This window comes from Haliotis cracherodii, unplaced genomic scaffold, assembly GCF_022045235.1.
Source record: "Haliotis cracherodii isolate W230 unplaced genomic scaffold, xgHalCrac1.p SCAF_3, whole genome shotgun sequence".
NCBI lineage: Eukaryota > Metazoa > Mollusca > Gastropoda > Lepetellida > Haliotidae > Haliotis > Haliotis cracherodii.
The window spans coordinates 43,245,758-43,272,888 of NW_027266286.1; the positions used below are offsets into that span (position 1 = coordinate 43,245,758).

Sequence of the window (27,131 nt, forward strand, 5' to 3'; positions counted from 1 at the left end):
TACTTCATTGATATGTTACAAAGCTAAAACAAAAAACAACGCATGGTATCAAAAGCATTTCTTCAGTTCAGCATTTAAATAAACAAATTAAGCAACACTGTTACTTGACAGATGACATAAAGACTTTATGTGTGTACTTACATTGGTGAGCTGAGACATGACAGTCTCCTCGTCTCCAAACACAAACTGCGTGGCGGAACACAGGTGGACATGATAGCCGAGTGGTCCAGTCATCATGAAGCGCAGAACATGACGCCTGCAACATGGGAACAGCAGGTTATACACACATACATGTCCCATGGCTGCCCAGCACCTAGGCTGTGTTTGCTATATGATGACTAAAATAAGGGGTGGGAACACCCTTGGATCCGGCTTACTGGGAGTCACTGTACCAAACCAGTGTTGACAGTTGCTTCTATTTTCAACAAGCGGGGTGTTGGACTCAACATTTACCAGTTGTAATGATAAAAATCTAACACTGCAGCCTGTAGTCTGACCATTGTTCCATTCACTCAATCATACACGTTTCAAGATGTACTCATTTCCATGGTCCAGGGTCCGGGGTCCGGGTCCTGGGTCTTTTTCACATGGCCATAGCTCATGACAGTCATGGTGAAGTGAAAAATACCAAATCCTAATTTTAGTCACCTCAGACAAACAACATGCAGTCCTTGAGACTATTCCAACCCATAATCCAAAAAGGAATGGTTTGAAACGCAAATCTCTTAAGGACTAACAAACTGAGTTATTGCTGGAGAGAAGACTACAACATAACTTCAATCACAGACCAGGGACCTATTCTGCTGCAGTAACCACATACAAACATAGACAAATCAGAAACCATGGCAACAACAGGTGATGAAGATGCTTGCTACTGACCCAGCTGGGAGACTCAGCACCGCAGCTCTGCTGGCAGTAGTCCGGACTCTGAGAATCGGCTGTCCAGTTACCAGACTCTTCCAGGAATACGGCTCCGCTACCAGGGTACCAGGATGAACTGGTACTGGTAAAGTTGGCTTCTCCGGACTGAATGACCCTACAGAACATCCGCAATATATTCATTAAGACCTATAAATCACAGGAAGACAATTTAACTTTGACAATTTAAACATTTATTTTGATATTCTTCCGACATTTTGCGAAACAACAAAACCCATTAAGTTGGACAGTAACATTCCAATTGATGAATCTGCCTTTGGAGTTATGTCCCTTGGTACAAAATATATATAGAAAACTAAACAAGCTCCCGTCAGAGACCATATAATCTATTATATGGTCTCTGCTCCCGTGTAATACCAATTTCATGAAACGAGTGAATACTTCTGGTATCTGACAAGCGAAGGGTTGCAGGATCTGCAAAGCATGTGTACTGCCAACTCAGCTTCAACAGATATTTTCAAAATGTTTTTAATCCAGGTGCTCACGTGATTTGATGCACTTCGCAAAGTAAGACCCATTTTATCACAATATAGATCTTGATTATCGATCTGATCATCGTGACTGGGAGCTGCCATTTTCTTTATGCAAATCCAAGTGAGAAGTGAGAATCTGATTGGTCAATAGGAGGGACATAAAAGTGACATAACAAGTAATAGCCACGGGTGGCGCTATGATCGAGCCCCGAAATTCCAGCCTAACTCGGCAAAGGGTGGAAACTGGACTTTTTTTTATAGTCAGTTAACTCCCTTACCTTGGGAAGGTGGCTACAGACATGATTTGTTTCGTGTATATGCCATTAAGCCTGTTTGCAACATTACACCAACAAGTGATACATGTATGTGTGTATATTTACCATCAAGTATACTACTGCTGGTGAGACCCGTGGGTTCCTTCTCCAGGTCCCGGTCTTTCCCTCCCTTCACACTGGTGTGGGACTTCTTCTCATCCATGGAAGGAAGTGGGGGATCAAACCACCGCGGCAGGGCCGAGAAGGAAACCACTATATCTGTGGCCTCCAAATTGTCAACAACTTCACACAGTTAAGGACACCATTATCGATCTCGGAAAGTAAAATCTCACAACTAATCAAAGAGTTATAATTCTGTTTCTTGATTAAGATAAGTAAATAAAATGTTGTCAAATATAGTTTACATTAATATTATCTTGTACCAGAATTACCTTTGACCTCCTTGATATTGACTAATATGGCAGCTTTGTACTTGACTTGGTTTATATAATATTAATAACGGTATCTACAAACATATTTTGACTCAAATCCATCGATCGACTACTTAATACTTAATTCAGTTTAAGAATATTTTTAAAGTGTTTTTTCACTATCTGAATAAGTACAATTAAAGCAAATATGAAGGCAATCATAGTAATAGACTGGGTTGGAGGAGTGAGTGAGTTGGATTTAACGCAGCTTTTAACAGAATTACAGTTATATCACAGCGTGTCAGCTTAATGTGGGAGGGAAGCCCGAAGTGATGCAGGTCTCAGACATTTACCACTTTGGTGAAACCCACAAGCACGAATATGGCGCTGACAAACCTAGAACCATAATCGGGGCGATCTGGAATTTGAACCCACGATCATAGGTTTCTGGCGTGCCCAGGGGACACAACTCTGCACAGTGAACTGTGACGCCTTAGACGACTGGGCCACCCGTGCCCCCAGGATGGAGGAGATGGTAACATCAACGAACGTATTAACAGAGAGATAGTTGGAGAATATCAAATGAGCGACGTTGATTTACAGCTTATGTTACAAATGAACAAATGGGTTTGATCCTGAGCCTTTGGAGAGAATTCATTCACAAGATTTCTCTATATATTAATTACTCATTGGCAGTTTAAGAAAAAAAAATTAAGAAAATATGTATGAATTGTCAACCCTACAGAGAACTGTCACAGCAGCCTATTGTTCAGATGACTTAATATAATCAATTTGTGACCTCACGAACATTTTTTCTCAACACTGAAGTGATGTGACGTCACATGGCTTCAACTGACCATTGAGCATTGAGAAAAGGTAATATGTTCAAATATGGGCAAGTTATTAAACACGATTATGCTACCCTTGTGGGTAATATTGGACAATGCACCAATCCATAAGCTAAATCCTCTTCCGTCAGAAAAGGTGAGCTAAAAATCTATTTAATCAAAACAGACATTCACAGAAATTAATGGAAGGATACACAAATAGTGAGGCGAGCGGTCATCAGGGCTGGAAGTCTGAAACACAGCATGAAGAAATGAACAGATGTCAATATCCCATGTACATTTCCCCTTGTACATATCTGTCAGTCACTACTCTACATCACACAGCGAAATAGAGATGATTACACGTTGAAAGTCAGACTGGTCAATTACATAGTTAAATTCACTGAGGAATTAATGTTTTATCATACCTATAGGTTGCAGAATGATTACAGTTATTGAGACTGATGTTGATATGAGAGTTAATCATCTACATCTAGAAGTATTTTTACATATATATGAGACAATATATCACCATCAATGATATTCTACAATCAGCACACACAGGTTTAGAAATCTCAGTATCTATCTTCATAAACATTCTATTTTCAACAAAGTAAGTATTCATTTCTACTGGTTGTACACCATCTTCCCAAGGCAAGGGAATTAACTGACTATAAAAGTCCAGTTTCCATCCTTGTCGAAACAGGCTGGTATTATGGAGTTACATTTGGGCTGGACTAACGAGTCTATGCATAGTCCCATCAAAATCGAGCACCGAAATCAAAATCCAGTTTGTAAACTGTCATGCAGATTTCGGTCGATTGCAGGATTTGCAAAGCATGTGCACCGCCAACTCCTTGTCATCAGATATTTTCCAAATCTTTTCCTGTTTTTAATCAAGGTGCTCATGTGATTTGATATGCATTTCGCTATGTAAGACCCATTTTATCACAATATAGATCATGTTTGTCAATCAGATCGTCCTGATTGGGCGCGCCCATTTTGTGTGAAGCAAAAGCAAGTGATACGAGAGGTGGAATCTGATTGGTCCATAGGAGAGGCTTATAGGGGACATAACTAGTAATAGCCACTGGTGGCGCTACAATCGAGCCAAGTAATTCCAGCCTAGTTCGGCAAGGGTGGAAACTGGACTTTTAAAGTCAGTTAACTCTCTTGCCTCGGGAAGATGGTTCTACGCTAGTTACTCTATTAAAGATACACAAATGTTAACATGAGCATATGGTTATTATGCCAGACCAATTGTCTCTTGTTCAGTGGAAGAACTTGTACTCAAAATGTCAAATTTAACACAAAAAAACAAAAATAAATGCTCTGTTTGACCGAAATATTTTGATGTTGTCTACCATTAGTCTGCACTTGATAACGTCTTTTATTACAAAAGATTTCCTTTTTACGTACAACTTTAAATCATCCCTGTATCAAATACACTACTCAACATTTGCTAAGGATACTAGGATATACTATAAGGGTAACGCTATTTTTCAGGGTATTATCATTTGCAGTAGCCCGAGGTCTTCCATTGACAAAGCAGGGCAGTTGACTGAGGGCTTCTGCAAATGATAATGCCCTGAAAAACAGTATTACCATTATTATAGCCAAAATGGATGGAATTTGTTCTCAACTAAAAAGATCAACAATATAGGTTTTGAAACATTTACTGCAATCAACACAAATGTCACTGACCCACCTTTACAAATATGGAAACGTCATAGAACAAACCAGATGACGTCACTATTGAACGTGACGTCACCTATCCCTATCCCTTTGACGTCACTTAACAATGGGCGTGATAATGGCCCGTCATCAAGCAAGATGAGGGCATTATCAAGTTACAGTGGCCTGCTCATTTCTGATAACATGCGGGAAGTTTAATGTTAATTCTATCCATTTTAGCTATAATGTGATGGGACACACAACCAATAGAACTGTTATTTATGATTACACAAATTTTAATAAAGCTGCACTGGTTTCAGTTCCATGGCAAATTCTCGTACTATTCGTAGGACAACATATCTGAGCCATCTGTCACATCCAGACCTGACATGGATACTCCCCATCCCTATCAAACATTGAGCAGTATAAATTAATCTTTTTGCTTGGCATATTGACCAACAGAACATCGTTACAAGACAACTTGGTTTGGTCTTACTAATACTATTTGTAACGTCTATCTAACAAAACCAAAACCATTAAAAAATGAAACGTAAATTATTCATGTTAGTTACAAATAACTCATTGCAACTAAAACATCAAGGTATTAAAAGTGTGAATGATAGCATGGTTAAGAGTTGAACTAATTAGTTTGGTCAAGGTATTAACAATTCATACATTTAGAACTAAAGATTTCTAACTGACGAAGGAACTGATTAGAACTTAGAGAGGAAGACATAAATTAGAAATCAAGAGATAATTTGTGGAGGAAAATCCACTAATTCATGACTAAATTCTTACCACAACACCAAAAGCACCTAATGTGTCACTGCAGGGGTAGCTTGTTCTATTATGTTGCTATTAAACATATGCCCTTTTAATAATGAACACATCAAACTACCATTCCAAACTTGTGCCTTGATTTCAAAATTATATATGTTCAGAATTTAATGACTAAAACAAACTTGCTGAAATCTATGACTTCATTGTAATTTGGTTAAACTATTTGATTGAATAAACTCCAACCAACCAACTCAATATTAGTGGAAATACATAAAACCATAAAAATGATCAGTTAATAAATCTAGAAAACTGCCATAAAACATGCAACATGGCAATATTTTTGTCATCAAATCATAAAATTTCACACCAATTTTCAAATCTTTAAAAACAAGGTGACAGAGCTCCCTACGCCAGTTCATGCAATTGACGTGAAATCTACAGTGTGTACACATGCACATTTCATCTTGCGTATTTCATACAATTATCTGCAAGTCTTGAATATGTTTTCATTTACAAGTTGTTTGGAAAGAATGTATGTTGAAAGAACTAGTCTTTTTTATGCAGAACGAATACATCCTGGAGCTTTATGACAGACTGAACAAATGATTATTTCAATCATTTGGAAGGTCAAGATGAAAAATGCTTGTGTATTTTATGATGGTAGCAATATACTCCAAACAAATATCAAATAAGTCGTAACTTGAGTTGTAATTTTGATAATTCCAAATTGACAAAAAACAAAACAATATAAAAATATATCAATAATCATGTTTTTGTCTGGAGTATATTTTGCTGACAGAACTGTATCTCAATTTTCACATAAAGTAGCAATTTCAAAAATTCCAGTTAATTTGGTACCAAAAGTAGTTATAAGTTATGCCATGTTTTTTAAAACATTTTCAGAAGAGACATAACAGACTGAATTCAAGAAAGCAATCTGTTTTTTCAAAAGTTCATGAGCATTTTACTATTAAAATAATTTTTGTTTGTCAAATAACTTTTTAATACAGTCCTGTTCATAGAAAACACACAAATTGATAACCATCCACTGTCAGGGCCAGCAAAACAAACAGCAATGCCCAACCATGGATATGTTATCAAACTGCTGACAAAACCCACAACACAAGTGTCTGGCACAAGCAAGTAGAGCTCTGTCCCCTGTCTGTAGATGAAAGCCTGCAGTGAACTTGTATACTCACTCCCTGGGCATTAGTGGGGGAGGGTGCATTTTGGGTGTGGGTAGGAGTTTGAGAGGTCTTGGAGGCGGATGGATTTACCCCGGCGGCAGCAGGGGCAGGTTTTTTGTCGGCTTTGCCCCCAGTAGCTGGGACACCCTGGGGAGCCACATTCTGAAACAGGAACATCACAATCAGCAGGGTCATTGTGATTATTGCGATTATTAAAGAACAGGTTGACATCAGAGGCTGATTCCTATGCTTATCAAACTCATGGAATTAATGGTTGAAATATCTCTAATGGTGAAATACTGGGACTTTCTTGTCCCAAACACATTTATTATTTAGTTCTTTTATTAGCTGTTCCAGCATTTTTTAAGTTTTTTGTTTTGTTGTTTAATGCCACAGTCAGCAATAATCCAGCTGGATGTCAGTCTACAATCAAGTCTGGACCAGACAATCCAGTGATCGATATCATGAGCATCGATCAATGCAATTGGGATACAATGACATGCATCAACCAAGTCAGCGAACCTGACTACCCGATCCTGTTAGTTGCAAGCATGGGTTGGTGATGACCTATTCCAACCCGGATCTTCAAGGGTATTTTTGAAGTCAAGTTGATGGACCACATGTCAATATTCCAATGTATACCAAAGACTCTAACATATGGATATCTTAGGCAACAGAATAAACTGTCACTGTTTTTGCAGAAATAAACAAAGCTAACATGTTCCAAATTCATCACAACTATAGAAACATAAAGAGAAGTATGTACGTTAAGGAGAGACGTTTCAATGTGTACCACTTAATGACAAAACTAACAATAAGTCAAGTGTAACCACAGTGTGCCTTTATCTAATCACAAAATATTGCATGCGATTTTCAAACTTTACACGCTAATGATGCAAAAGACAAAAAGTGCATCTCAAGTCATGGATCTATGACGTCACATGCGATCCGTTCATGAGCCTCGGTTCACACAACATAACAGTATGTTCGTTTGAGCACAGATCCAATCTAATATCTTTTGAACATGACTTACTCTTTTTATATTAACCAACATGTATGGTATTGGCATTTCTTTTGGCGGTGAGTATATTATCCAAATTGCCAAATGTGTGATAATATGGAACAAAAGGGGTGGAGAAATGATAACTTTCCTAATGATTGAGTCACTTATGCCATTACCACAAGATGCAGACAATAGGCATTTGTAGTATACTAGGGCTGCAACGGTTCGGTTTGGTGCACCGAGAACCGGTATTTGTCGTCTCGAATCGATCTTCGATCTACAATGTCTAGATTTCGATTCGGTTCATTCCAATTTTTGTAATAAATTTAAAATTAACAAAAATTACCTACCTCGTTGACGAAAAAAATTAAAAGACTTGTGTTCATATTGACGAAGTGAAAATGTCCAAAAATGCATTTGTTTGAAGCTTTTGACGACTGTCACTTGAAAACGAAAATAGATTAGAGTGACCTCCCTTTGAAAGCATGGCAGACGACGTGCTGTCACCAGCCCCAAGTCATCTAAAATCTAAGGTTTGGGCTCATATGGGGTTTAGGCAACAGTCAAAAGATGCTGCAACTTGTAAAGTTTGTTACATGGACATTACGTACAAGACCGGAAACACGACTAATCTTTCAAACCATTTGAAAAGAAAGCATGGACTCGATGTCAACGCGAAGACCGTTGCAGCTCTATAGTATACAGCTTTTATAGTTTTACAATTAGTAAAACATACTTCACTACAGTGCAAAAGTAACACAATGCTGTTTATTTACATTGTACCTGTTTCATATAGAACAATCATAACAAAACAGTACCATGCAGAAAGAAAATATACACAGACACAAAAATATTGACACAAATATATCACCATATAAGTCAGCTCTTATAACAAGCATGGAGCGTGGTTAGCTATTTTTCACATCCTTCCACATCAGATACTTAAAGGGGAAACACAATGGTCTGGTGGTCATTTCTTGTCAAGGTAATTAAATCAAACTGGCCTCTGTGTAACATGAGTAATCATTAACTGCAGGGTTGATGTGCCTCAAAACATATGAGTCAGCATTGACAGAGGCTACAATTAGATTGAACTAGCTGGGACAGCCAACTGAGCTAAGCCTGGCACCCCTTTAATGGTTTAATGCTGGTTTTAGCAATATCACTTCAGGGACACCAGAACTGGGCTTCACACATTGTACCAATGTGTGGAATCAAGAACAGGCTTTCTTGGTGACGAGAGAACGTTTCAACCACTACCCCATCTCCCCCTACTCCTTCAAAGATTGTTTGTTTGTTCAACACCGCACTCAGCAATATTCCAGCTTTATGATGGCAGTCTGCAAATAATTGAGTCTGGACCAGACAATCCAGTGATGGACATCATGAGCATCGATCTACACAATTGGGATACGGTGACATGCATCAACCAAGCCAGTAAGTCTGACCATGTACAAATACTGTACTGAAACAATAACATCTACCAACCTGTGCGGCAATATAGGCCTCCAGTCTCTGATAGCATGGATATCACAAAAACAGCAGCTATAGGTTAACTAGTAACAATAACAGAAACACAGGGACTGCTTGCTATAGAAAGTTTACACTTTTAACATGGCTGGCTACAAGGATACTTCTCTAAAGGCTCTAGATATGACTAACTGGAAATGCAATAACATGGTAAGTAATGGACAAAAAGCCCCTTGACGCCTTTCTTATTACTTGGTCCACCGATATTTTTCATCAAAGACTTACATCTCTTCCCATATCGATCAACTTCCAGTTTTCTTTTATTAATCAAGTGTGTTAAAAGACTATATGGGAAGTCTCTTCATGTTAAAATATTATTTCAAATTTGTGAAAATTTAGGACCAATAATCGAAATAATATGAAAGACACCTCCTTAGCTGGTAAAATATTTACTACAAACATGTACTAATTAATATACTTAATCTCACATATAATCCAAAGTAGCAACATATTCTATTCTATGAGACAAAGAATGTCTCAAGGAGCATACCACAAACTTACCTTCAAGTCAGAATACTTTTGATTGCATGGATATGTATTTGGCTTGTGATAAATGTACAATGTTCTGAAAGGAAAAGAAGTTTTCATTAGTTATACAATGTGAAATATCAGTTCATTGCTGTCAGTTCTGTTAATGTGTAAAACTGGAAATGGCACAAAAAACAATTTCAAATAAGTGACATCAAGGGAGATAACTTTTCAAGGAATGTTCCAAGTTGTGCCTGCAGTGCTTTGGCTACTGTGTGTTTCCACAATGGGGGCAAATGTACTTGTGGCGAGTGAGTAATTTTAGTTTAATCATGGATAGATTATTAAAAATGGAAAATATTTGGAAGTGGTGCATGTCACAGATAGTTACTACTTTGGTGATTGTGACAAACACATGTATTGAGCTGACAGATGCAGGTATTGAGCTGAGAAAAAGGTAATGAGCTGACAGACACAGGTATTGAGCTGACAAACAGGTATTGAGCTGACAAACACAGGTATTGAACTGATGAACACAGGTATTGAGCTGATAAACAGGTATTGAGCTGACAAACACAGGTATTGAGCTGATGAACACAGGTATTGAGCTAACGAACACAGGTATTGAGCTAACAAACAGGTATTGAGCTGATAGACACAGGTATTGAGCTAACAAACAGGTATTGAGCTGACAAACACAGGTATTGAGCTGATGAACACAGGTATTGAGCTAACGAACACAGGTATTGAGCTAACAAACAGGTATTGAGCTGATAGACACAGGTATTGAGCTAACAAACAGGTATTGAGCTGATAGACACAGGTATTGAGCTAACAAACAGGTATTAAATTGACAGACACAGGTATTGAGCTGATGAACACAGGTATTGAACTGATGAACACAGGTATTGAGCTGATGAACACAGGTATTGAGCTGATGAACACAGGTATTGAGCTGACAGACCCGGTACTGAGCTGACAGACACGGCTATTGAGCTGACAAACACTGGTATTGAGCTGACAGACAGGTACTGAGCTGACAGACACAGCTATTGATCTGACAATCACAGGTATTGAGCAAAAAAGGACAATAGAACCAAGGACTATAGTAGATCCTAGCAAACGATTGGACGCTAATTATGTTGTCATAGACCACGGAGCCATGACCATGCCACTTTTACAGGATTTGACGTAACTTTGCACCAAAATTTGACATAAAACAACCTGTTATCATCCGCTGAATTGACCTGAGATGTATCAAATATGAAGTCACATGGAAGCACCACCTACAATGCCGTCTTCATGGGGAGAGTGTTAACACCCACAGCTATACAGTTTGTTTGTTTGTTTGTTATTTAATGCCGCACTCACCAATAGAGTGGTTGACTTCATGAGCATCAATCCACACAATTTGGATCGATGACATGCAGCGAGCCTGACCACTCGATCCCGTTAGTCGCCTCTTACGACAAGCATAGTCGCCTTTTACGGCAAGCATGGGTTGCTGAAGACCTATCCTACCACTGATCTTCAAGGGTCCACAGCTATACAGACACTTATATGTTAGATGTTAGATGTGTCTGCCTACTTACTTGAAGCATCTGCAGAACTGGTCAAAGTCCACCCACAGCTTCTTGGGTTTTGGGGTGCTGTCCTCCAAACCGATGTCTGTCAGTTCTGCCTCCACCATTTGCTCCTCCCCAGCTTCCAGGCCCACTGATTCCTCCACTGTGTCTCCGGACCCAGAATCCTGTCGGGTTGTAGCTTTGGCTTGCGGCGCCGGTGTCGGAGCTGGCTTTCCCTCAGAGAGAACTGCCAAACAATATCGCTGCACGTCAAATACTGAACCCTTCTTTCCTGTTGTCTTATCATTACTACAATTTGTCACAGGGTGTCTCCACTTTATCCTTATTCATTCAATGTTGATTGATGCCACAACCAGAAATATCTGCCAATATTCCAGGCTGTAGATGATCGAGTCAGGGCAAGACAGAAGTAGGAGCAACAATCCATGCCATCAGGGTACCATGAAACTCAATCATCTAAGTCACAGCACCAATGTTGTATGTAACAAGAGTCATCAGATGACATATCTCCACTGGCTGGTGCAATTTGGAAATGGAGTTTGGTTACTTATACCCCACTTTTGGTTCACTGCCACTTGACTTGATACTTTCAGTTCAGTGAAGAAAAACAACAATATTTTTCAAAATCTAAAAAAGGCACAAAGTTCACCACTAGACTGATCTGTACAGCAAGTTTCATCTTGAAATATGTAACAGTTTTTGAGTTTTGATCCAGAAACAAGCACTACCCCCATTTTCAGAATAACTTGTCATGTAGCAAGTTTCAAAAAGAAATACTTAAGGGTTTGGGAGTTCTGCTCAGGAAACAAAAAAACCCTTCTTTTCATCATGAAAAATCATGAAACAAAAACAAAAACAAAAAAACAAAATAAAAATCCCGAATCACCAAAAGGCACTACTTCTCCACGAGGCTGATCACTAAAAAAAATATATTTTTAATAAGAAATATTTAACGGTTTTGAAGTTCTGAAAGAAACTATTGTTTGTTTATGTTTCAAATGCATAGCATGTTTTCAAAATTAGTTCTTGAATCAGACCATCTCCTACCAACCTTTGTCCTTCTTCTTTCCTTCTTCCTCGCCGTCTTTCTTGGACTGGCGGGAGTCTGAGCGAGAAGCACTCTTAGCTCTCTCCGGCCTCCCCGTTGCGGCCGACGATCTACTGCCCTTCCTGTCCAGCTTAGGAGACTGCTGGAGAGAGACACACACACTGACTCAGTATCAATGCAATGCTAAAAGTTTCCAAAAATTATTATATAGTTTTCAAACAGAGTCGGAAGAAGAGGCAGATGTAGCAGGTGAACATAACTACATATGGCTGCTCATGTTGGTATATTGAGGTAGAAATATAATTCACCAAATCTGTGTTGCTCCACATAATAAAAAGGTTTCAGCATCCTGTACCATTTTATTCCTGAGAAACAATTAAACGTTTTTCAATATTTTTTATTCAAAACCACGAACAAATCACAACCCTATTGTGGTGCTAATCATCCTTCTGAGCTAAGTGAGAGAATTTGAAAGTCACCAACAGACAACACCATTTTGAAACTGGTTTCATGGTCACTAAACTAAAGTTTTAGACTTTTGTTCATCTACATATAAACAGCTGTGTCTACCGGTACCTCTCTGCTTGAGTCCCTGCCTTCCTTCTTGCCGGAGCTTGTCTTCTTTTTGGGGGAGCCAGGTTTGGTTGATGCGCTCTTTACATCAAGATGTTCTTCAGACTGTACAAGAAGCAACAATTAGTGTTGAAATTCATGCTTAAACATCCAAATAATCAACACACAGTCTAGGGTGGTACCAAACTAACAGTAGAATGTCAATACCAGTCTCAATCTATTACTATTTATTAGAAGTTTCAGAATCTGTCATGACCCGACATATTTGTTGTCACTACCTGATGGTGGCATGTGATCAGTTCAAGGACAACTCCTGGGCAGAAAAGGTCCTCAGTACCCCACTAATCATCTTCCCGAGGCAAGTTAACTGACTTTAAAAGTCCAGTTTCAACCCTTGCCAAACTTGGCTGGAATTCCTGGGCTCGATCGTAGCGCCACCAGTAGATATTACCAGTTATGTCCTTTCTATGTCTCTCCTATGGACCAATCAGATTCCACCTCTCGTATCACTTGCATTTGTTTCAAACAAAACGGTGGCGCCCAGTCAAGACGATCTGATCGATAATCAAGATCTAAATTGTGATAAAACGGTCTTACATCGCGAAGTGCATCAAATCACGTGAGCACCTTGATTAAAAACATGAAATGATTTAGAAAATATCTGTTGACAACGAGTTAGCGGTGCACATGCTTTGCAAATCCTGCAATCAACCGAAATCTGCATGACACTTTACGAACCGGATTTCGATTTCAGTGCGCGATTTTGATTGGACTATGCAGAGACTCGTTAGTCCAGCCAAAATGTATCTCCACAATACCAGCCTAATTCGGCAAGGGTAGAAACTGGACTTTTATAGTCAGTTAACTCACTTGCCTCGGGAAGATGCCCACTAATGTGACAATGACACCCTGACTTCACTGACACTATCATACTACTCATACTATCACCCACTGCCCCTCTCCATCTGTCTTGCCATCTTACCTTGGAGTTGTCCTCCACAATGAAGGACTCCAGCAACTCCTCGTCCTTCTTTTCCTCTGCTGACAGCTCCAGCTCCAGCTCCTGCGTTGTCTCATCTGTCTCTTCAATCGCCCCGACGTTGCCCGTGTTGGGGCGTGACCGGGTGCCACCTCGCTCTAGGGAGGAGCGGGGTCGGTGCCTGCATACAAGCATGGATAGTCAGCATTACAGTACATGATCGGACTTGACTATTACTTCGACAGATTCAGTTCAGCTAAAACATATAAACATACTCTTGACAAATAAAACCATTTTAAGCATCCCTTAACACTGCTTAAAGCCAAGCATAAAAGTCAATGGCTCAGAACCCTAATGTTGTGATAGTCAAAGATAAAAGGGGGGTCTACATTCAAATAAGATATAGGATCAAACCCCACAAAGCAATCTCAGTGCTACGATGATCGTAAACCTATGTTAAAGTATGGGAGTTACGATCACCTCAGCGATAAGATCGCATTTTCAGAACGGGGCCCTGAACTCTATATATATATGCACTGCTTAAAATCAACTGGCAATCACTGAGTAATTACTTTCTTTGTGCAATGATAGTTATTTCGGAATTTAGTTTTGAGTTCATTTTCAGACACCATCTTTGATCTGCAGTCACGATGGTCCCGGAAATCACATTGTTCCTGAAATACTTATGTTCCCTTTGCTTGTGTACGGGAATGGCAGCACTTCAAACATTGTTTGAGTCCACTGATCGATATTCTGAACGATGAACCACGCCGTCGTGTTACGATGAATGCTATCAACCAATTGTTATGAGCCTTTAAGTCGACTCTTACGTTCATTATAGTTTCCTGGCATCTATCAACTCCACGGGGTCAATAGTTTTTAATGTTACATTAGAAATTAAATAATACAGGGAATAAGAGCTGGCTGATTCATGGTCTCCCAACTTGGCATGATTGTCTTCATCCTGTGATGCCGGACGTTGATCAGGCTATCAACCAATTGTTTGCCTGGTCCAGACTTGGTGATCCGGGTTAGAATTGATCTTCAGCAACCCATGCTTGTTGTAAGAGGCGACCAACGGGCATCGGGTTGTCAGGCCCACTGACTTGGTTGATGCATGTCATCATATCTCAAGTGCGTTTAATGATGCTCAGGATGTCAATTACTGGATTGTCTGGTCCAGACTCGATATTTTACAGACTGCCATCACAGCTGGAATATTGCTGAGTGCGGTATTAAACAACACAAACAAACAAATTGCACATGCAAGGGTTTTCTACTTACGTATCAGTAGGTATAGGCACTGGGCTGACTTTGTAGTTCACAAATGGCGAAGTGATCTCCACACACTGGATCGGTTTCGGGGGCTCCGGTTCAGCTGATACAGTCAAACATTACACATTACAACACAAATTATTTTTGTTAAGTTTAAGGCAGTACTTCAGTCATATCATGGCAATGGCAACTACTTCTTACTGAGGCAAGAGAGTTAACTGACTTAAAAAGTCCAGTTTCCACCCTTGCCGAACTAGGCTAGAATTACTGGGCTCGATCATAGCGCCACCAGTGGCTATTACCAATTATGTCCCTTCAAAGCCTCTCCTATGGACCAATCAAATTCCGCCTCTCATATCACTTCTGTTTGCTTCACACAAAATGGTGGCGCCCAGTCAGGACGATCTGATCGATAATCAAGATCTATATTTTAATAAAACAGATCTTACATCGCGAAATGCATCAGATCACGTGAGAACCTTGATTAAAGACATGAAAAGATTTAGAAAAATATCTGCTGACAACGAGTTGGAGGTGCACATGCTTTGCAAATCCTGCAGTCGACCGAAATCTGCACGACAGTTTACGAACCGGATTTCGATTATGATTGGACTATGCATAGACTCGTTAGTCCAGCCAAAATGTAACTCGATAATACCAGCCTAGTTTGGCAAGTGAGGTAAATGGACTTTTATAGTCAGTTAACTCTCTTGCCTCGGGAAGATGTGGTAACTATCATTTGAAACCCTTGAGCACGGGTAAGGTACAGACAAACCCAGGGTCATAATCAGAGAAATCGGGATCAAAACCAATGACTAGCAGATCCTGGCAAAACTAAGGAACACAACTCACCAAAAAGAATAAATAGAAGGCCCAGTGCTCTGAAAATGTACAAAAAATTCAGAATTAAAATACAGAAATGAAAGATATCAAAATTTTTAGACTTACCAATGGGTTCATCCGATGGGGTGGTCTTCTTCTTGCGTGGCCGGATGAGTTTCCAGGCTGGTATCTTCTCTGGTGGGGGTGGGGGTTCGAGGGGACAGGCCCGGGTCTGTGTGATCAACACGGGGTGGGGGTACAGGTGAGACAATCCCGTCTGGCGTAACCTTTCACTTGCATCAGCCTGTACAAACACAGTTAGTTAGATTGGTGTATTTCATCTCTGTTTTAGTGTGCGAACATAACTGAGCCTAAACATACCTTTTAAGATGACGATATACATCAGTATATTTATGTAACCTGATACATAGGTTTACAGAATTTATTAATGTCGTCATTGTCAAAACCTTTTTAACCAGCGTTAGAAACTAACATTTTTAGTCCACTGGTCCATACAATGATAACATAAAGCAAAACTCATAAAAAATGGCAAATTTCTACTCGTCCTTATGATACCTTAAGTACTAGGCAGGACTAGTGCCAATTTCTAACGCAGTTTTAACCATATTTGTGGTATCTGGTTCATCATCATAATCCTCATCATCATAATCCTCCTCCTCCTCATCATCATAATCATCATCATCATAATTATCATCATCATAATCATTGTCATCATCATCTACTTACCAATTATCGCAGGATGGAGACTTCATAAACATAGTATTAGTATTAGTTCGAAGTATTTTCTCAGTTATGTCATTGTCTTGATAATCATCATCATCTTCATCATCACTCATTCACTCACCATTTCTCCCAAGACAGAGACCTTGACAGGGTATTTAGGCGTGCTGCAGTAGGAGGCGAACACGATGACCTCCGGGTTCTCTGGGATAACTGACTCATCAGACTTCTCCTCTGTAGACACACAAGCAGCAAGTGTCTCAGACTCTCAGCATGCTCACAGATACAGGACAAGATAGAATAAGGCCCTAAAGCCAACTGGATTTGTCAACCATCATAGCATACCAAGGACTTGTAATCACCATTAGATACAGTGGAAGTGCTAAAACATGTTTCAGAGGTTTTCTGACCATTTTGAATTTGTTCATTTGTTTGCTTGATGTTAACACACACTCAATATTCCAGCTGAATGAAATATTCAAATTTTGACCATATAATCCAGTGACTGATATAGTGAGCAACAAACCATGCTGTCAGGGTACGGCGACACACAATCAACCAAGTGACTGAGTCTTGACAACCTGATCCATTTTGTTGCCTCTTACGTCCAGCATAGATGCTGGGAACCTATTCTATCCCGGAATCTCCACAGGGTCTTATATTTGTTTGACATGAGCTAGTCTTTTACCGATATATAGGTAAGCCGAAGACCTTACATCTTTTGGCTTTGTTGCCATGCTTCTTTACTTCTTATAACAAACCCAGCCCAAGTTTTTGATAGTAGAATGTTCATATGGTGGACAATAACCCTTTCTTCTAATTAAAAAAGTAATCCTCAAGTCTCATTAAACATTGATATTTTCCATTTCCTGTGGCCAAAAATGGCTTTTATCATAATTGTATGACCTCTTTAGTGTCACAGGACTCCTTGAGAGAAACCAGCTGTTACCATGGTTACACTCAAGTTATTTTGCTTGGAACAGCTCTGAATATGACAAACACACAAGGACATGCAGCTGTGCTACTGTCTCTGATAAGTGGTGTAATCTAGTATTCATTCTCAGTGAAAAGGTGACAAGCCAGCGACAAAAATGTGCCGTCATTGTACAAAATGCCTGAAGAAGTAAATGTTTCAAATCTACTTTAACCGTATTAATTTGTTGATTACCCATCATGCCAACTTCACCAATGTTAGCATAGGCTAACGACTCCACAACTTACAAGTGAAAAAAAACCTAAACAAATAGTCTGCTCAACAATTCAGGTACTTGAAATGTTTCATCTACTTCGACACTTTGTAGCCACACTCCTCACAGCAATGACTAGCTTCTTGCACTCTATACCGAGAGGTAACAAGGAAGTGAGTGAGTTGGGTTTAACACCACTTTTAACAGTATTCCAGTTATATCACGGTGGTCAGCTTAAAGTGAGAGGAAAGCCGAAGTGATGCAGGCCTCAGACGTTTACCACTTTGGTTAAACCCATGAGCACCGGTATGGTCCCGACAAACCTAGAAACATAATCGGGGCGATCCAGGATTCGAACCCACAATCATAGATTTCTGGCCTGCCCAAGGGACACAACTCTTCACAGCTTAGATGACTGGACCACCCCTGGGAGGAAGTCACAGTGATAGGGCTTGCTGCATAGAGCACATTGCTTGCTTCTTATAACCGATATCAGTATTTGAAGCATGTAGATCAATGTTACGTTACTCTCGTATTGGCACCAATGCACTATAATGGGGGACATATCTGACACTTGTTGTAGGGCTGGGACAGGTAACTCGGGCACCGGGGTCGGGTGGGTACTGAGTAGGACCCGGGTACCCACAGGACTACCTGGACCCTTTGGACCTGGACCCTAAAATTATATTATTTAATAGCAAATTATCTGGAACTTTATGGTTACACAATAAGCGACAAATTTCTTTCTGACTATGCACACATTCCTTCTGACTTTATATGTTTGCATAAAGATAAAACTTTCCTTAACTTCAGTGGCTGCGTGACCAGATCGGTTTATATATGTATCTAAATACATTTTGACAGGAGTTCGGTCAAACGTTTCCCAATCGGACATCTCTTGAGACCTACAGTGGGTACCCGGGTAGGGTCGGATATTAGGGGGGTGGGTACAGGGGTTGTAAATTTGGAGTCGTCCCAGCCCTAACGTTTTGCTTCATACACTTGTTATAATACAAAGACGAAAAGATCAAGAATGAACACTGCATCAAAGCTTGCTGTAGAAGATTCCATGATGGGATCTAAGAACCACAATAACTCACTATGTTTGTCCTTGTCCTTGTCGGATTTGTCCTTGTCTTTGTCCTTCTTGTCCTTCTTGTCCTCCTTGCCTTTATCTACAGGACATTCACATGACATTCATACTAAAACTAGAGTGCATGAGTGAGTGAATTGGGGTTCACACCACTTTGAACAATATTTCATTTACTTTTGAAAGTGTGTCAGCTTGATGTCGGAACAGCCTGACCACTCATGCTCCAACCTAAAAACTGGTAATGACAACGGCTTTGTTCTGGTGGGGAATTATCCCATATTTGGGTGTGGCATCAGACTGAGTGAACAAATGAACAAGTGAGTGAGTGAGAAAGTGAGTGAGTGAGTGAGTTGGGTTTAACGCCGCTTTTAACAGTATTCCAGTTATATCGCGGCGTGTCAGTTTAATGTGGGAGGAAAGCCCGAAGTGATGCAGGTCTCAGACGTTTACCACTTCGGTGAAACGCACGAGCACGGATATGGTGCTGACAAACCTAGAAACATAATCGGGGCGAACCTGAATTCGAACCTACAATCATAGGTTTCTGGCGTGCCAAAGGGACGCAACTCTGCACAGTGAATCGCGGCGCCTTAGACGACTGGGCCACCCGTGCCCCCCGAGTGAGAAAGTGAGTGAGTGAGGGAATGAATTGATGTTGATGTTTCCATGCAGAAAGCTAACAGAATTTGTACAGGGTTTCTTGATACACTATCACATAAATGGACCTCATTCCCACGGACCTCTCTATGCATACTAAGGACAAATTCAGGAATTTTAAAAGGTGATTCAAATTAAATATATTAAAAAGATGTGTGTCATTTTCAAATTATTTACATAGACCAATTGTTACCCCCTTGTCTCCCCATCACCTTCTCTATATGCTAGGTACCTTTGTCCTTGCCATCTTTGGGGGGTTTCTCCTTGCTGCTCCCTTTTTCCCCTGGTTTCTCCTTGGCCTCAGGTTTCACCTCCTTGGTGACTGCATCCTTCTCCGACTTCTCATCCTTCTGGGCCTCCTGGGCATCACAACAATCACAGTGAATGTTTGGACAAATTTCCATTCTAGAGCAGGGTACAACTGTAAAATATATACCCCGCGGTCATGGCAACATAGAGTCTGTAATCTGTGCATTTCAGGCTCCCTACAGCAAAATGGTATCGCATAATGTATTACAACATGGACTTTAGATGTATGTCCAATCTCATTAAAATCAGATCTTAGTTCTTGCTACTGCTAAACAAAGATCTGAGGACATCCCATTACGGGTCACGTCAGACCGACCTTTGACCGAACAATGGAATGACTGACAAGAAATGGACATTAGCCAATCAGAAGGCAGCTTTCTCATGCGTTACAACACTAGTTTCAAATTGGAGACTACGCTTCGAAACGTATTTGACAAATTCTCGACTATAAATTTGAAAACTGATCAAAAGAGCATTTTGGAATGGGTAATAAAGATGGCCTAGATTGTATGGATTCAGCCATTAAGCCCGTAACTATCATTCGGAATACCCCAATTAAAATTTTTCAAGGTTGCATGATTAGAAAACACATTCCGACTGTCACTTTCCTGATCTGGTAAGTGACACGGTGATTGGTCGGATGAAAGGTAATTCTGACGTGACCCCTAATGGGATGCCCTCAGATCTTTGTTTTGCAGTAGTGACATCTAAGATCCGATTTTAATGAGATTGGATGTATGTCACATACTCGTTGAGGTTATTAATGCATATTGTCCTACAGCTGTCTTGTATTTATGGTTATCAAAGCTTATCATAGATATTTGTTGGATATTAGAAGAACTGTTTTGGGGTTGTTACATAATTTCAAGGATTAAGGAATTTTTTCAATGTGGTCCCACACAGGGTAAAGCAAAAAGAAAGTGAATTCCAATGAACTTACTACCGGTGTAGTTGGGTCTTTCTTGATGGTTTCTTGTGTGGCTTCTTTTTCCCAGTCCTGTTCCGGCAGTTTCCACTCTGGTAGTGCAACACGGAGCAGATCCCACACCTCACTCATATGACCATATCTGCGAGAGACAGGCACATGAACATGGCTTCTTACATATACTAGTACAATGCACATACAACATAATTATAATCACAATGGCAATGCTTACACAAACTGAATTACTTTTACCTTAAGAGGGATATGCAATGTAATAAATAATGAGAATGTGGGAAATACATACAAATTACTTTACATAGGGTACATTTACTAACAATGAAAACCATATATCCTTATATTAAATGGTAACCTTAAAAAAAATATACATAGACATGTCAAACACTTATAAACATCTGTCACTTAAACTTTTATAATGATTTTATAGTTTAATATACAAATGTAAATATTAAGTTTCACAAATTCATATATTTTAGATGCAAAATGTGAATTTGCTAAAATTTTAAGCTTGTAACTATAAAAGAGATAGGACAGAGACAACAGCCTTGCCTGACATCCCGTTTCTTACTGCAGGGGCGAGTTTGAGCATCTGCTGCAGACTTGCTTGGATGCATGCTAAGCTCAAAATACTTTTCTAGCACTTGACTAGCAGTGACTAAAGGCGATGCTCTAACAGCCGCAGAGGGACGATCAGGCTGCAGACACGGGTCACAGTTGGAGACGCTGAGAGATTTGGGGTGCATAAAGTTTCTGTGATGATCAGAGGTGGTGAACAGAGGGATAGTGCATGGTGACAGACTGGTATATTTGTTAGTGAGAGTGTAACAGCAGAGTCTTTCAAAATGTCAGTTTTCAAATGAATCATTTTGAGAAAAATTTATAGCCCTTTTAAAAGAAGAACAATATATTTCAAATTGTTTGTTTCATTATTACAGCATTTTCTAAATTTATTTCATCAGAAAACAATAGGTTAAATCTTATACAAACTTCTAGAATTCAGTATTTTTTAACACTGACATTTTATAAGACGTGAATAGTTATGGTAAACATTCAATAAAACCTGAGAAAATATTTTAACAAATAAAATAGACATACTACAATTAATTAATGTTTTGCCTGCAAACACATAGAAAATGAACTGTTTGAAAGAGATAAAATATGTTGTAACTTATGATAATATGAAATAAAGTCATGGAATAGTCAAAAATTAAACGAACAGGTAACTTTTTACAATTTACTCAGGTTTTAGAGAAAACTAAAAATCACATAAACGAACAACATTTGTCCTTCAAACATTGATATAAATTTAATTTCAAGCCCAATAATATTATACCTTTCCCATAGAATTACATTTCCTTGTATAATAATGAACATACACAAACAGTAATAGTAGATATCCAGAACCAATGTTTATGCTTAATCCACCACCTTGTACCACAGACTGCTGGACAAGTAAGTACTTACTGGGTATTGAGACATTTCTAACGGGTGACAATTACAGCCTGGGAAATTTGTTATTTTTTTTGTAAACCTTATTTCACTGGTTCTCAGAGTTTGTGGCTAGTCTTGGATAAACAAGACAAAGTGTTTACCATGTTTACATATTCTGTTTACATTTTCAGTTTGATTTAGTTTCAATTTGCAGCAAAACTTGAAGCAATGAGAACTGGTTAAGAATTATAGACCTCAAATGCTACTAGTCAATGAGGACTACCATCATTGTATTTTAACTTGTCCTCAGCCTAATTTAGTAGTCTCGGGCTAGTGGACAAGCATGAATTTTGAAGGCTGAACTATCATCCAGCAGTCTTATGAGAAAATAATATATTGGAATATGGAATATATATAAAAAGCAAAGTGCATAGTGCCCATGCAAAATAATTCAGGGTTAGACACAATAATTAAAACAAATACAATCAGTTTCATTTTAAGTTTGGGGCAAAGACTAAGTTTACGCCTTTTGAACATATTCACTTTTCAATGCCATCATTTACTAGTGTAGCAAATTTGGATACATATTTTGGGGGGACATAGATAGTTTTTCATTTGTTCTCACTTGTAAGTGAAATATTGCCTATGAATGCTTTGTGAGAAGTTATAGAATGGACTCTGTCTAGGGCTGGTTAAAAAGATTGATAATCAGAATTATGATGAGTGAGTGAGTGGGGTCTTACGCCGCTTTTAGCAATATTCCAGCAATATCACGGCGGGGGACACCAGAAATGGGCTTCACACATTGTACCCATGTCGGGAATCGAACCCGGGTCTTCGGCGTGACGAGCCAACGCTTTAACCACTAGGCTACCCGACCGCCCCCGAATTATGATGAGATAAAGATTAGATTTACCGAAACAGTCTTGTTATTGTCAATCATTTCAATTGTTGAAGACGGAAAGCAACAGTTTTTGTTGTATCTCAAATGTCCACAAAGTAATCCATGTATAAATTTGACACTGCTCACCCGTGGTAAGTTGAGTTCTTTCGGGACTTTCTTGCATATTTGCTTCACCGATATTTATCGATAATTGATCGATATTTAGTTAGCGATTATTGATCTCTATTATCTATATCGACAGCTAGCCCTAACTGTGTCTAAACCTGCATCTGAGTTCTCCATCACTTTTCATTAGGCTAAAAAAAATAATAATCTTGGTTCTCAAGCACCGTCCCCATCTTCACAAAGTCCACTACACGTTTCGTTTTTATTTCCATTTTCAGAAAAACAAAAAAGTCCTTAAATATTCTAAGTCCAACAGTAGTCAAATAGTCCATTATTAGACTCATCAAGGAATACATTTATGTAGGGAGGCCCTTTCCTAGGTTCATTGAACACAACATTTCATTTGGTTACATGATATTAAGTGTCCAAAATTTTTTATTTTTTTTAAATGACACCGCCCGCCTGCAATACAATTTAAAAAATCATTGCCTGAGAACCAATTATTTTAATTTATTAAGCCTTAAGCAGCATTTTTTCTAGTCCCAGTAACACTCTGACCAAATTTAAAGTACACATGCTTCTGTCTTTGCCCTTTTTTCCCTTTTGAAAAACTCTGACTAGTCCAGCACTGTCTAAAGCAACATTTTGTGCCAGTCCTTGATGATGCCTGTTTAGACAGAGTCCACTGTAGCAAACTAGCAGTCTAATCACACCTATGTATTCATGTATAGTCGTGTCTGACCCTGTGCTAAATGAGGAATAAAGCCCTATGATAGACGTGCTCTAGACATGCTCCAGACGTGCGGATGTAGAGAGTCCAGGTGGACTAGCAGGGTGCTACTTACTGCAGAGGGATGGTCTCAGGAAGCCAACCATTCAAACAGTGGACGACGCTGAAGTCGCCAAACTCACAACTGTTGCTGCCACCAGTGTAACTGAAAAATAGAATCAAACTAAGACAAAGAGAAAATATTTTTTTATTTTAGTTTCCAATATATAGCTGTCAGCAGTCTGTGAGAAAGGTCTATTGATATTAGGCTAAAAAAAATAATAGTCTTGGTTCTCAGGCACCACCCGCATCATCATAAAGTCTGCTGCACGTTTTGTTCTTTTTTCCATTTTCAAAAAAAATATAAAAATCCTAATACTTAAACACAATGCACAAAAAAAAATTGAAAATGGAAACAAAAACGAAACATGCAATGAACTTTATGATGATGTAGGCAGTGCCTGAGAACCAAGACTATTATTATTTTTAGCTTTATGTGCTAGTTCAGACATCTCAGCGACCTGCGATAACTGAGTCCAGGCTAAAACTAGTGGTTGATAGCCAGAGCAACATCACACATTCTGTAGAGGGTTTGTCAGAACATGATGGAGAGGGTAAAAACTGATTTGAAAGCAATTGACAAGAAAAACTACTCACTCAAGGGATGCAACTTTGATCAAAGCTTTAGCAAGCAACATAGGCCAGAGCTCCTCCTGTATCGTGGTTGCCGGGAGCAACAGACGTTCCTCACTGTCAAATGGAAGGCTGTCATCCACATAGATCTTCCTCCAGCAACCCTGTACAATAAACACAGAACTGATTGGTAGACACACAAACAGTCAGATAGGACTTCAAGCCTAGAAATCATACCATCCAACCAGAGTTATGATTGTATTTAAGCAAGTTTTTTCATGCCTACATGTCATACATTGTGATTTGTCTGGAAGGCTCCCAGATTATGCCTCAGTCACATTTGCGGCCGTGGAGTCTCAAATATCTACGGCCAGTAGCAATTACAGGGCTCCTGCAGCATTCCCATGGTCACATACTATGGCAGTCACATATATAGGGGTAGCTGGATGGCGTATTTTGAATTTGTGGAGGCAGAAAACCTGTGGCTGCCATATGGACTTTGAAGTGATGACGCTCAGTCGCCATAGGGCGTCCCTGCGGTGGCGGTAGGTTTTTGACAAATACCAAGGCAGATGCAAGGTAGCCGCAAGGGGGCCACAGGGGGACCATAGGTTGACCATGCGGCCAGACTGACACTACCGCTGCACAGGGCAGCCGCAAGGCCACCGTATGCCTGACATATGGTCGCCATGTAACCGCTCTACGGCATGGCTACGGCATGTCTAATTGCTACAGCAAACCTAGAAATTAAAAAAGTTATAACTCTGCCCAATAATCCTAAGGCAACCCTACGGCCTGTAAAAGATAGGGATATGCCCCAGAGCAACCCTCACAAAGGTCACCCACTGAGATGGCCCCTTTGACTCGGATGTGCCTTTGTCTAGTAATCAACTGCTAATAAAATCCATATGGTGAACGATTTAACAATGTAAACTGTAAAGAAAACTTGGATAGTCCTTACAGGTGCCCGAGGGTTGAACTTGAAATGAACGATCAACCAAGTACTTATCACTTCCTGTTATAAGCATTTTTATTCCAGCATAAATTTGCACAAAAGTAGACGTATACATATGACTCCTGTTAATATGCCTTTTAGCTTACACTGTGACTCGTCTGTACAGAAATACACATCGAGCTTTATCAAATTTCACATCTTAAAATCGGGGTATTTTTTAAAGACGAATCTTGAGGATGAAGGTAAATCATATTTCACTAGTCCTCAGAGTCTAGCTTGTCCTGCTTCAACAAGACAAAAATGTTTACACTTTCCAAGGGTCGATTTAACTATATAAAACGTGCATAAGTGCTACCTATTATTGAAAAATCTTTCAAATTTGTGCCTGACTATTACTTCACAGTCCACACATCAATATTGAATATATTAATGGCCTCTAAGGTATTTACCAAATCAATAATCTCTTTTTTAATGGGTAATTTATGTTGCTTTTTGGGGCTTGATGTCATCAAACTGTGAATACTTCCACATCATGTGCATGTGTTTCAACTTTGATACATTGATGGGTACAGGGTAGGGCTGGGACGAGTCCAAATTTACTACCCGGGTACCCTACCCCCTATTACCCGACCCTACCCGGATACCCACTCTAGGTCTCAAGAGATAGGTACAAAATGTCCGATTTGGAAACGTTTGACCGTACTCCTGTCAAAATGTATTTAGATACACGTATAAAATTATCTGGCCATGCATACACTGAAGTTGACTGAAGTTTTATCTTTATGCAAACACATAAAGTCAGATGGAATGTGTGCATAGTCGGAAAGAAATGTGATCATTTGTCACTAATAGTGTAACCATAGAGTTCTAGATATTTTTTGCCATTAAACAATATAATCACGTGACGAACCACGGGTCCGGGTAGTCCTGTGGGTACCCGCGTCCTACTCAGTACCCACCCGACCCGAGTACCCTAGTTAACCGTCCCAGCCCTGGTACATGGCGCCACCTGGTTTTGTCACGTGCGACTAGGTTGTTATATCAACATGCACCAGGTGCAAGTAAAATCAACTTCCTCAAATCAAGCCCTGCTTTCTGTCAGTTATGTAGTCAGGTTGAGCTCGCCATCTAGTGTGGATATCAAAGGCTGCAAGAAGCACCATGCTTACCATCCAGTACAATCTGACAGCGTATTTCCCGTGAGAGTTATACAGCGGCAGGTGTGGACCTTTCCCAGCCTTGCACAGAGCATAGATGTGTTCCCATGGCTTCCAGGTGTGAGTGTCGTCCTCTCCAGGCATCATGCTGCCAGGATCTGGCGCCTTCACAGCGCTCATCTCCCATAGAGCCGAGATCTGACTGATGATGTAGCGCATTAACTGGAAAAAAGTACAGGATATTAGTGAGTGAGTGAGTTGGGTTTAACGCCGCTTTTAACATTATTCCAGTTATATCACGGCGTGTCAGCTTAATGTGGGAGGAAAGCCCGAAGTGATGCAGGTCTCGGATGTTTACCACTTCAGTGAAAACCACGAGCATGGGTAAGGTGCTGACA

General features: G+C 39.7%; 1 protein-coding gene across 1 annotated transcript in view; it reads right to left on the reverse strand.

Annotated features, from left to right (window-relative positions):
- The window catches only part of LOC139475986 (androglobin-like), a 105,527-nt gene that overhangs the window by 21,979 nt on the left and 56,417 nt on the right, over positions 1-27,131 (reverse strand). The window contains exons 6-25 of the mRNA XM_071259212.1: positions 26,746-26,955; positions 24,646-24,785; positions 24,065-24,154; positions 20,777-20,903; positions 19,760-19,886; positions 18,878-18,952; positions 16,715-16,824; positions 15,976-16,153; positions 15,037-15,130; positions 13,756-13,933; positions 12,777-12,878; positions 12,204-12,342; positions 11,159-11,378; positions 9,600-9,663; positions 9,057-9,083; positions 6,578-6,727; positions 3,140-3,176; positions 1,793-1,969; positions 880-1,036; positions 142-256 (exon numbers count right to left, since the gene is read on the reverse strand). Of these exons, the coding sequence (XP_071115313.1) occupies positions 142-256; positions 880-1,036; positions 1,793-1,969; positions 3,140-3,176; positions 6,578-6,727; positions 9,057-9,083; positions 9,600-9,663; positions 11,159-11,378; positions 12,204-12,342; positions 12,777-12,878; positions 13,756-13,933; positions 15,037-15,130; positions 15,976-16,153; positions 16,715-16,824; positions 18,878-18,952; positions 19,760-19,886; positions 20,777-20,903; positions 24,065-24,154; positions 24,646-24,785; positions 26,746-26,955 (2,517 nt within the window). The remainder of the gene's footprint in view (positions 1-141; positions 257-879; positions 1,037-1,792; positions 1,970-3,139; positions 3,177-6,577; positions 6,728-9,056; positions 9,084-9,599; positions 9,664-11,158; positions 11,379-12,203; positions 12,343-12,776; positions 12,879-13,755; positions 13,934-15,036; positions 15,131-15,975; positions 16,154-16,714; positions 16,825-18,877; positions 18,953-19,759; positions 19,887-20,776; positions 20,904-24,064; positions 24,155-24,645; positions 24,786-26,745; positions 26,956-27,131) is intronic.